Source organism: Doryrhamphus excisus, linkage group LG6 (assembly GCF_037039965.1).
Source record: "Doryrhamphus excisus strain RoL-2023G ecotype Guam linkage group LG6, RoL_Dexc_Guam_v1.1, whole genome shotgun sequence".
NCBI classification, from domain to species: Eukaryota; Metazoa; Chordata; class Actinopteri; order Syngnathiformes; family Syngnathidae; genus Doryrhamphus; species Doryrhamphus excisus.
The window spans coordinates 9,942,437-9,954,695 of record NC_136362.1 but is presented as its reverse complement, the minus strand read 5'-3'; the positions used below and the strand labels follow the sequence as shown (position 1 = coordinate 9,954,695).

Genomic DNA, 12,259 nt, shown 5'->3' with positions numbered 1-12,259 from the left:
TTTTTATTAATAAAAATATATATTTTATTATTTTTAATAAACAATATTTTTATTCAATAACAATTTTTATTAATAAAAATATATTTCATTATTTATTTATTATTACTTTTATTATTATTATTATTAATTGGAGACTCCAAAGGTATGAATGTGAGTGTGAATGGTTGTTTGTCTATATGTGCCCTGTGATTGGCTGGCCACCAGTCCAGGGTGTACCCCGCCTCTTGCCCGAAGACAGCTGGGATAGGCTCCAGCACCCCTGCGACCCTCGTGAGAAAAAGCGGTAGAAAATGAATGAATGAATTACTATTATTGTTATTTTTTATTATATAGTGTTATTTATTATTATTAATAATTTTATTAATAAAATAAAGTTAAAAACTATATTAGGAAAGCAGGAAGTGAACAAATGTAACAATTACTGATTGTAAAAGTACCAAAATTGAGGGGTAGGATTTAATAAGCTTTGCTTCTTCCTACTCCTTTTGGACATGTGGAACTGTGAACTGATTATGTGATGCATTCAATTGTAATCTGATGCATGTTCAAATGAAATAAAACCATTACCATGAACAACCCACCAATTTACTCCGGGATAATACCGTGTTTTGTTTCCATGTTGTAATTACAGCTGCTGTACTTTAATGTACCGTTTAAGCTGTTTTGCCATAACACAGTATAACCTCAAAGTCAGTCAAAACGATGCAAAAGGTGTCTTGTTGCTGCTTTATTGGAGAGTTTCTTAATATATAATATATAGTATAATAGAAGCTTTCAGTATTACCATTTCCGCACCATCAATATAAGCGCCAGAAAAGGGTCAGTAATAAACCCAAGTGCCCACCATATCGTATCCATGCACATTTTGATTTGAGTAAAAATAAGGAGAAATAGCACTGAAACATACCGGAACGATCGGCTAAACGTTCACAAAAGCAAAAAACATCCACACCCTGTCGAGAGTTTAAACAGGACGCTTCATTGACTGCTCTGTGAAAGCTCAACAGATGTCCACAATGTTCTCAGCCACCTAGAGAAACAACTACTGGTGCTGTTCTGTGATCTTCTTGCTGTGCTCCAACACAGATTCATAACGCTGGGTTCTGGAGGCCCAAGATGAAGGAATTCCCTCAAGGCCAACCTGGAAATATTAGGAATTGATATTGTATGAATCAATCAAACGTTATATTAAGTTATATAACCAGTGGTGCCACCTGAGCGCCGAGACAAGCCCCGATGAAGGAGCTTCTGCTGCAGGTGCATCCTCCACAACGCATAGTGTCCCTGATGGCCTGCTCATACTGCTTGGCTGTCAGGACTCCATGGAGCGCTGCTTGGAACGCACCCGGCACACCTAATGGGCAGACGTTCAGGATGAAGATTTATTGATATTTACCGGCATTTGCCAATTACACATCAGTACAAAAGAAATTGGTAATGGTAATGGTTTTATTTCATTTGAACAGGCGTCAGATTACAATTGAATGCATCACATAATCAGTTCACAGTTCCACATGTCCAAAAGGAGTAGGAAGAAGCAAAGCTTATTAAATCCTACCCCTCCATCTGGTACTTTTACAATCAGTAACTGTTACATTTGTTCACTTCCTGCTTTCCCAATATAGTTAAATTAAATTAAATTAAATTAAATTAAATTAAAATTAAATTAAATTAAATTAAATTAAATTAAATTAAATTAAATTAAATTAAATTAAATTAAATTAAATTAAATTAAATTAAATTAAATTAAATTAAATTAAATTAAATTAAATTAAATTAAATTAAATTAAAGGGTTGGCACAGCGGTCGAGTGGTTAGCACGCAGACCTCACAGCTAGGAGACCAGGGTTCAATTCCACCCTCGGCCATCTCTGTGTGGAGTTTGCATGTTCTCCCCGTGCATGCGTGGGTTTTCTCCGGGTACTCCGGTTTCCTCCCACATTCCAAAAACATGCTAGGTTAATTAGCGACTCCAAATTGTCCATAGGTATGAATGTGAGTGTGAATGGTTGTCTATATGTGCCCTGTGATTGGCTGGCGACCAGTCTGGTATCAGGTACATCTTTGGGGTGTTAAGTTGCTATGTGATGAATTTAGTGCCACTGTACACTTGTATATTTGCACATTTACACATTTGCCACCTAGACCTCACAACTGGGAGACCCGAGTTCAATTCCTGTGTGGAGTTTGCAAGTACTCTGGATTCCTCCCACATTCCAAAAACATGCTAGGTTAATTAGCGACTCCAAATTGTCCATAGGTATGAATGTGAGTGTGAATGGTTGTTTGTCTATATGTGCCCTGTGATTGACTGGCGACCAGTCCAGGGTGTACCCCGCCTCTCGCCCAAAGACAGCTGGGATAGGCTCCAGCACCCCTGCAACCCTTGTGAGGAAAAAGCAGTAGAAAATGAATGGATTAATAATTTAATTAAATTTTTAAATATTATTTTTGTCACGTACCAAAGTAGGAGGTGATATAACCATCCAATGACATAATGGGTACCATAGTAAGTGTCAATATAGTGATATGTATAGCACATCATGACTGGTTCAAGACTCTTCATCCTTGTATTTAGCAAACATCAACTGCTTGTATTGTTTCTTGAATTGGCTCATCGTTGTGCATTGTTTGAGGGTCTTACTCAATCCATTCCATAGTTTGATTCCACATACTGAAATGCTATGGTTTTTTAACGTAGTCCTAGCATATAAGTGTTTCAAATTTAGTTGATACCTCATGCGTTGGAGAAAACAGCAGGAATGAGCTCCTGGGGCGTTTTGGATAAATTCTCCTTCACCTGAGTAATGTGCCCTGAAAAAAAAAAAATCAAAGTGGATTACAAAGTAATGTTGCATCTTCAGAGTGGGGGTTGCATTTTAAAAGTTAAATAAGCTCATGCAGTCCCATGATTGTGTCCCATGACGTTACACGGAGAAGCAGGCCTTGCATACCAATGACTGCTTTGTCCAAATCTTGGGCCTGCTTTCTGTTTGGGTCATTGAGCTGATCCACAACGGCCTCCAGCGCTTTAGGATCAGGGCCGTTAATGATGAAATGCTCCAGGAACCTATGGGAAAATAACCCAACATGTACTTTTATTTACTTTACTTTTATTGAACACGTCATGTGATTCCTTAATGGTATCTCACACTCATTCACACACACTGGAAGTTCAACACAGCACTTCATGGGAGGAACTCTACAACAATGGAAAATAATCCAACATATACTTTTATTTACTTTACTTTTATTTAACACGTCATGTGATTCCTTAATGGTATCTCACACTCATTCACACACACACACTGGAAGTTCAACATGGCACTTCATGGGAGGAACTCTACAACAATATAGGGAATTATTGAGACCGACAAAAGGGTGGGATTGAACCCTGGTCTCTAGCTGTGAGGTCTGTGCACTAACCACTCGACCACCGTGCAGCCCATTCATTCTGTTTAACACCAAAATAATCCCTCACTGGGATTTAGAAACCACTGTTAGCACTCTAGGCTGCACGGCGGTCGAGTGGTTAGCGCGCAGGCCTCACAGCTAGGAGACCCGAGTACAATTCCACCCTCGGCCATCTCTGTATGGAGTTTGCATGTTTTCCCTGTTTTCTCCGGGTACTCCGGTTTCCTCCCACATTCCAAAAACATGCTAGGTTAATTAGCGACTCCAAATTGTCCATAGGTATGAATGTGAGTGTGAATGGTTGTTTGTCTATATGTGTCCTGTGATTACCTGTATCAGGTACACCTTTTGGGTGTTAAGTTGCTATGTGATGAATTTAGTGCTGTTGGTAGTGACGACATCATAACTGTCACTGTACATTGGTATATTTGCACATTTGGCACCGTTATATTTTAACATGGCTGCACGGCGGTAAAGTGGTTAGTGCGCAGACCTCACAGCTAGGAGACCCGAGTTCGATCCCACTCTCGGCCATCTCTGTGTGGAGTTTGCATGTTCTCCCCGTGCATGTGTGAGTTTTCTTCGGGTACTCCGGTTTCCTCCCACATTCACATGCTAGGTTAATTAGCGACTCCAAATTGTCCATAGGTATGAATGGTGAGTGTGAATGGTTGTTTGTCTATATGTGCCCTGTGATTGGCTGGCCACTAGTCCAGGGTGTACCCCGCTTCTCGCGCAAAGACAGCTGGGATAGGCTCCAGCATTCACATGTGAATTTATCAAGGGCGGAATAATTATCGGCTTGTCTTTTTTTAATCGTTTGATTAATCGATGATCATAACAGGCTATAAAGAACCTTAACATACAGCAGTATAAGACCAATGTTCGCCATTATGAAGGCATATCAAAACGAGATGTTTACCTGGCAGCTGCCAAAGTTTCTGCAACACACATGTCGTTGTTTTGAGTGACTCGAGTGGCCTGCTCAACCTTGTCAAGCATGTCCGGCTTTCCGGCGTAAAAAGCCACAATGGGAGCCAGTTTAGCGATCCCATCCATATCACAACTAGTCTCGCAGCCTGTGAGCAATACAACACCTCGGTTAGTCTTTTCCATCCCCCGGGTAATTAGAACCTCGTTCACCTGTCTCCTCTTTGCCAGAATCCACATTCTTCAGGAAGCTTTTTAAACTGCCGTGTCTCCACGGTCCGTCAATGGGCAGCTGAAGTTTTGGACCTGAAACCAGGACAGGGGAGTGTGAAATGTCATTAAAAACTAACATAGTTAATAAAATCTTCTTACCGTCTTTCTGCCTGTAAGGATCATTGGCAGGTGTGTCGTACTCCGATCCGGGTCCAAAGAATTTTAATGTGCGCTGCTTTAAATCATCAACACGTAGACCTGGTCGAGTGGGTTCCATAAATTAGACAACAATAATCTCGAGCAGAGCTGTGTATTCCGACTGATATTTCATTGGCTGAGAATAGCCACATTTACATGAGATTTTCCTCTTTCCGCATGGAATCTTTCCGAATGACGTACCAGAAAACAGTGTATACATGGAAAAGGAATATTCCAATCTCCTGTCTACATGCACCGCTATAATCAAAACGGAATAGTCAATGGGGCATTCACAGTAAAACGTAAACAACATCACGTGATTCATCAAAGATGGCGGACAAGAGTGTGATTACCACGGTTGTTGGGACAGTTGTAACGCTTTTTTTTTTTAAAAAAAGCAACTTGAACGGTCGGTTCTTTTAAATTTGTATCAAAAACAAACTTTCCGCTGTAGTCCAGTGATGACTCGACGCCGCCATTTTCAAAACTGAAAGAACGCACCCTGACAACAAGATACCTCAATCGGATTGTGGAAAGGAATATTCCACCCCTGTGAATCCGATTATATATTCATTCGGATTGGCACTTTTCTTTCGGAATGAGGTGTATACAAAGGTTACATTCTTTTCGTTTGAGCAAATAATGGAATATTTGGAATTGGAATATTTGGGTCCATGTAAACGTGGCTAATGACCAAAAGTAAAAGTCTACCTCCACGTTCAGACAGAGACTCCAACAGGACGTACGCTTGGTCTCCATAGCAACTCTGTTGGCCGGTCTGCCTCCTGTAGAAGGGATTTGCAGACTCTGAGCGGAACTCTGGATTTGGATGCCGAGTCAGGATCCCTTGCAGCTTCTGGAGGTCATAGACCCAGTGCAGGGGCTGTGCTGTAAAAACAATACCAGTTTTATTGAAAAAAATATGCATTGGAGTGCTTATTTTTATGCCTCTTACAATAACAGTACACCCATAATAATAAGATATTGTTCACTCAGTACAGTTATGTATATAAAATTCAACCTACTGTCATCAGTAGTGCATGTTTCTTGTTTACATAATGCAAGGCAAAGATTGACATCTGTGTGAGTGGTTGCATATAAACAAAATATACAAAATGTAGATCCGGTATGATTGTTATTATTATTATTATTACCTGCTGCATCTGCAACAGCTGATCCCACTATGGCTCCTATTGCTCTGTTGGCCACAGCAGCAGCCATCTGTGTAACAACATTATATACATAATATATACAATATTCAATATGTTTACAATACTCTGAAATTGTTTAAAAGTCACTGAATGCCTCAATGCAAGGAAATTATTATACAATATTTCTTACTTTTCACTTTTAAGGCACCTCGACACAGCTGTAGCTTCGTGACGTTGTATTGCTAGCTAGCGAGATTCTTTTAAGTTCTAAACATCCTATAATTTAGTTCAATTATAAGAAATATATACACAATAATCACAATAATTCAGCTTAAATGAGTAATTCTTACCTTTAAGTACTAGTATTTATGAATGTGATGCAATCTTGTACAACTCGCCGAGACAAGCGACTTCCTCAACTTGTAATACCGGTGACGTCGGGAACAGCTAAGCTCATTAGCGCCCTCCAAAGGATATCAGTGGCATTAATTGTAATGGTATTTTGTTGTGTGTCGTTCAAGTTATTTTTATGAACTGATAAATCATTGCTAACTACGAGATAACTGCTTTCAGGTTTAGCTTTTAGTCAGTTAAACATAATATTGTAGTGACTCCTAGAGGAATTCACACACTATTTAATGACAGGTGCCCCCTGCGTCATAATTTAGACAACACTGTTTTGTTTCACACAGAAAGGTGACGGGTTACTAGTCAAGGGAGGAGTCTGCTTGTCTTTGTAGAAAATTAGGGTTCGGTTTGTACTGTCCATGGTGGTGGATAGCCAACATTACAACACCATTACAGTAACATTACTGACATCTCGTGACCAGTGTAGAATACTACATCTTTCATTGCATCATTTCAATGTCTTGTATTAGTATTTTAGTTCTAATAGTCCTTTACAGTAACATTACTGACACCCACTTTGTTGTTGTTGGCCCCCAAGCCACACTTTGGACACCCTTTTTTTGTGTCAGTAATATTTTTACTTTTTTTAATAATTTTCCAAAAAATGCAGATTTATTTGTTTTCTGTGTTTCTCATTATGGCTTCCTTGAATATTTCTGCTTTATGCTAGTGAAATAACATGATTTTGTTTGTTTGTGTTCAAAATAACTTGAAAAGTTCTGAATGGATTTGGATGAAATTTTCTGGAATTGTCAGAAATGGGATAACAAAGAAGTAATTAAATTTTGGGGGTGATCTGGAGCCCCATCTGGATCCAGGATTTTTTTAAAGGATTCTGTAACATTGTGAGAGACAATTTTCAGCATTTGTATATATAAATCCACAAAAAATTGTCAGAGCACTGGTGCTTGCTACCGCATGCTAATGTTAGCATGTTAGCATTTCTAGCATGCTAACATTATTATACTGCAATTTTTTTCTATTCTAATTGATAGACACATACTATATGAACACTTACCACTACCATGCTAGGTGTTAGCATGCTAACTTCAGCATGTTAGCGTTACTAGCAGGTTAGTATTAGCATATTAGCATTTTTTTGCTATTTTCATAAGTAGACACTATCATGTTAATTGTTAGCATGCTAACATTAGCATGTTAGCATTGCTAGTATGCTAACAAGAGCGTCCTAGAATTTTTTGAGAACGTCATAAATATGAACTTAAGCAAACACCTAGTGATATCATTCTGGTTGTTAGCATGCTAACATAATTTTATGAACGTTTTTTTTAGCATTTTTAGCAATCACAACACAGGGGGAATTACAGTGCTGAGTAGAAATCTGAGCTCCCAGGGTGTTTTTCTAGTTTCTAGACGTTAATCTCGTAAAATGATAACTTTTTCTTTTAAAATGACAACATTTATGGCTTCATATTTTCATATTTTGAGTTGACAGTGCAGTAAAACTACACATAATTTCATTTTTAGCCGTTTACATGGGTAGACACTGATATGAACACATAGCTCTGTCATGCTAGGTGTTAGCACACTAAGATTATAATGTTAGCATTTCTAGCATGCTAATATTAACATGATTTCATTTTTAGCCGTTTACTTGGATAGACACTGATATGAACACGTAGCACTATCACGATAGGTGTTAGCATGATAACATGAGCATAGTAGCATTTTTAGCGATGCGATTTTCATAAGTAGACGCTATCATGTTAATTGTTAGCATGCTAACATTAGCATGTTAGCATTGGTGGTATGCTAACACAAGTATACTAGAATTTTCTGTGATATTTATGAATATGAACTTAAGCAGGCACCTAGTACTATCATTCTGGTTGTTAGCATGCTAACATAATTTTATGATTTTTTTTTTGCATTTTTAGTAATCACAACATGGGGGAACGACGGTGCTGGGTGGAAATCTGAGCTCCCGGGGTGCTTTTCTAGTTTCTAGACGTTAATCTCGTAAAATGATAACTTTTTCTTTTAAAATGACAACATTTATGGCTTCATATTTTCATATTTTGAGTTGACAGTGCAGTAAAACTACACATAATTTCATTTTTAGCCGTTTACATGGGTAGACACTGATATGAACACATAGCTCTGTCATGCTAGGTGTTAGCATACTAACATTATAATATTAGCATTTGTAGCATGCTAATATTAACATAATTTCATTTTTAGCCGTTTACATGGGTAGACACTGATATGAACACATAGCTCTGTCATGCTAGGTGTTAAGCACACTAAGATTATAATGTTAGCATTTCTAGCATGCTAATATTAACATTTCATTTTTAGCCGTTTACTTGGATAGACACTGATATGAACACGTAGCACTATCACGCTAGGTGTTAGCATGATAACATGAGCATAGTAGCATTTTTAGCATGATAGATGCTATCATGTTAATTGTTAGCAATTGTTATGCTAACATGCTAATGTTAGCATTGGTGGTATGCTAACACAAGTATATTAGAATTTTCTGTGATATTTATGAATATGAACTTAAGCAGACACCTAGTACTATAATTCTGGTTGTTAGCATGCTAACATAATTTTATGAATTTTTTTTGCATTTTTAGCAATCACAACATGTGCTGGGTGGAAATCGGAGCTCCCGGGGTGCTTTTCTAGTTTCTAGATGTTAATCTTGTAAAATTACAACTTTTTCTCGTAAGATGACAACATTTATGGCTTCATATTTTCATATTTTGAGTTGACAGTGCAGTAAAACTACACGTGCATGCATTTATATGTACAGTACTTTTGTTGCATGTTAATTCATGAAAGGCCCTTTGACGTTTTTTCTTCTCTCCAAAGGTCAAGCGTGTCGTTAGCTGTGCCTTAGCGGACTAATGAACCGGTCACGGATCGGTTCAAGCAGCTGATGACACGTGTCTGATCTGCATATGAAGTGTCACATCTTCATAAAGCTCAGCCTGTGGATGTGGAACAGCAGCTGCCTGTGTCAATTCGAAGCTGTAATAAAGTAGCCACGCTGCGGTATCTGGAGCACGTCGTACTCGTACTAATGCCTCGTACGACTGCAAAATGTTCACAGTTCCAGAGAATTAGTTTGAATCTCCATTATCGGCGACAACACACATTATCCGTGTCACGTTACACGCCGGTGCACGGATAGAATGTAGAGTGCATCTTCCCGACCGCTGCTGTAATACTGTATGCGTGCATATCTCGCCGCGGATAAGACGGGTGGGGTCAGATGCCTTCATTTATTTATAGTTTTCTTCTTTGCTTTCAATTCGTAAAGTAATATCACAGGTGATCATCTTGAGCGTACACTGCAAAAGGGCACAAGGGGAAAAAATAAGCACACGGTCCTCGGCGAAAAGCTTGTTTTCAAGCCGAACGGCGTTCTAAAGGAGCACCGACTTTGTCTCCTCCATGTCCCGAGGTGACCTGGTGAAATGTTCTAGAGCAGGGGTGTCCACGTAGTGAAGAATGAAGGGACGCAAGGGACACTTTGATATTTTGGGAAGCAACACGTGTGGATACGTGTCATAGCCACAAAAAATGCTACTTTCCCTTTAAATAAGCTTCAGAAATGTTCTTTTCATAATATCATGACTTTTTTTTCCAATAATATTTTGACTTTATTCCCATAATATTTTTTTTCCAAACTTTATTTTTTTGTTTGTTTCTCATGTTATTAGGACTTAATAATAACAATATTAAAACATTCTAATTATTAGTACTACTATTATTGTTTTTTTTCTCCCTACATTCTAGTACTTTTTGGCTGTTTTTTTTCTTATTTTTACAAATATTTCAACTTTCTTCCAGTACATTTTTTTCTCATCATATTTTGACTTTATTCTCAGAATATTTAATAAAATAACATATTTTTTCTTGAATATTTCAATTCTAATAATGCTAATAAAATGACATTTGATATAACATCACCAATCCATATTTTTGTATATATACATTTTTTTTTCCAAACTTAATTTTTTTTGTTTGCTTCTCATGTTATTAGGGCTTAAAATAATAAAATAACATATTTTTTGCTAATAAAATGACATTTGACAAATATGACACCAATCCATATTTGTATATATATAATATTTTTTCCAAACTTTATTTTGTTTTGTTTGTTTATTTCATGTTATTAGGACTTAAAATAATAAAAAACATATTTTTTTCTTGAATATTTTAACTCTATGCTAATAAAATGACATTTGACAAAATGACACCAATCCATATATATATATATATATATATATATATATATATATATATATATATATATATATATATATATATATATATATATATATATATATATATTTCCAAGCCTTATTTAACCTTAAACTTTATTTTGTTTTGTTTGTTTCTCATATTATTAGGACTTAAAATAATAAAATAACATATTTTTTTCTTGAATAATTCAACTCTATGCTAATAAAATGACCTTTTTTCCTTTATTTTGTTTTGTTTGCTTCTCATGTTATTGGGACTTAAAATAATAACATAACATTTTTTCTTGAATTTTTCAACTCTATGCTAATAAAATGACATTTGACAAAATGACACCAATCCATGTAGATAAAAAAGTATTAAAACATTGTAATTATTAGTACTACTATTAATGTTTTTTTTCTCCCTACATTCTACTTTTTTCAAATTTTTACAAATATTTCAACTTTCTTCTTGTACATTTTTTTTCCACTATATTTTGACTTTATTCTCAGAATATTTTGACTTTATTATTGCATTATTTGGACACCCCCTGAACTAGGGCTTTGCTGCCAACTGCAGCAAATAAGACACCGGTGTAGGCCTCCATTATTTTTAGCTTCCAGCTTCACTTTATATGGGAAAAGTAAAAGTACCACATCTTTAAGTTGTTTTCATTTTCTGCACACACACACACACACACACACACACACACACAACTTATATAAAAACGTAGCACTATCATGTTAGGTGTTAGCATATTAACATTATAATGTTAGCATTTCTAGCATGCTAATATTAACATAATTTCATTTTTCGCTGTTGACATGGGTAGACATTTATATGAACACGTAGCACTATCATGCTAGGTGTTAGCATACTAACATTATAATGTTAGCATTTCTAGCATGCTAATAACATAATTTAATTTTTCGCTGTTGACATGGGTAGACATTTATATGAACACGTAGCACTATCATGCTAGGTGTTAGCATACTAACATTATAATGTTAGCATTTTTAGCATGCTAATATTAACTTAATTTAATTTTTCGCTGTTGACATGGGTAGACATTTATATGAACACGTAGCACTATCATGCTAGGTGTTAGCATACTAACATTATAATGTTAGCATTTTTAGCATGCTAATATTAACATAATTGAATTTTTAGCCGTTTACATGGGTAGACACTTATATGAACACGTAGCACTGTCATGCTAAGTTTTAGCATACTAACTTTATAATGTTAGCATTTGTAGCATGCTAATATTAACATAATTTCATTTTTAGCCGTTTACATGGGTAGACACTGATATGAACACATAGCACTATCACGCTAGGTGTTAGCATATTCCATTATAATGTTAGCATTTCTAACATGCTAATATTAACATAATTTAATTTTTAGCTGTTTACATGGGTAGACACTGATATGAACACATAGCACTATCACGCTAGGTGTTAGTATACTAACATTATAATGTTAGCATTTTTAGCATGCTAATATTAACATAATTGAATTTTTAGCCGTTTACATGGGTAGACACTTATATGAACACGTAGCACTATCATGCTAAGTTTTAGCATATAATGTTAGCATTTCTAGCATGCTAATTTTAACATAATTTCATTTTTAGCCGTTTACATGGGTAGACACTGATATGAACACATAGCACTATCATGCTAGGTGTTAGCATATTCCATTATAATGTTAGCATTTCTAGC

The 12,259-nt window shown here is 36.3% G+C and overlaps 1 protein-coding gene across 1 annotated transcript; it reads right to left on the bottom strand.

Moving 5' to 3' along the window:
- Positions 1-647: 647 nt before the first annotated feature.
- LOC131125123 (crystallin J1A-like) lies at positions 648-6,357 on the bottom strand. The gene is made up of 10 exons (XM_058066329.2): positions 6,257-6,357; positions 5,910-5,976; positions 5,467-5,643; positions 4,717-4,815; positions 4,558-4,650; positions 4,337-4,493; positions 2,955-3,070; positions 2,737-2,814; positions 1,215-1,354; positions 648-1,141 (listed from the first exon to the last, which is right to left on the bottom strand). Exons 2-10 carry the CDS (start codon positions 5,974-5,976, stop codon positions 1,043-1,045), a joined length of 1,026 nt encoding a protein of 341 aa, XP_057922312.2. The 5' UTR covers positions 6,257-6,357; the 3' UTR covers positions 648-1,042.
- Between the last annotated feature and the right edge of the window lie 5,902 nt (positions 6,358-12,259).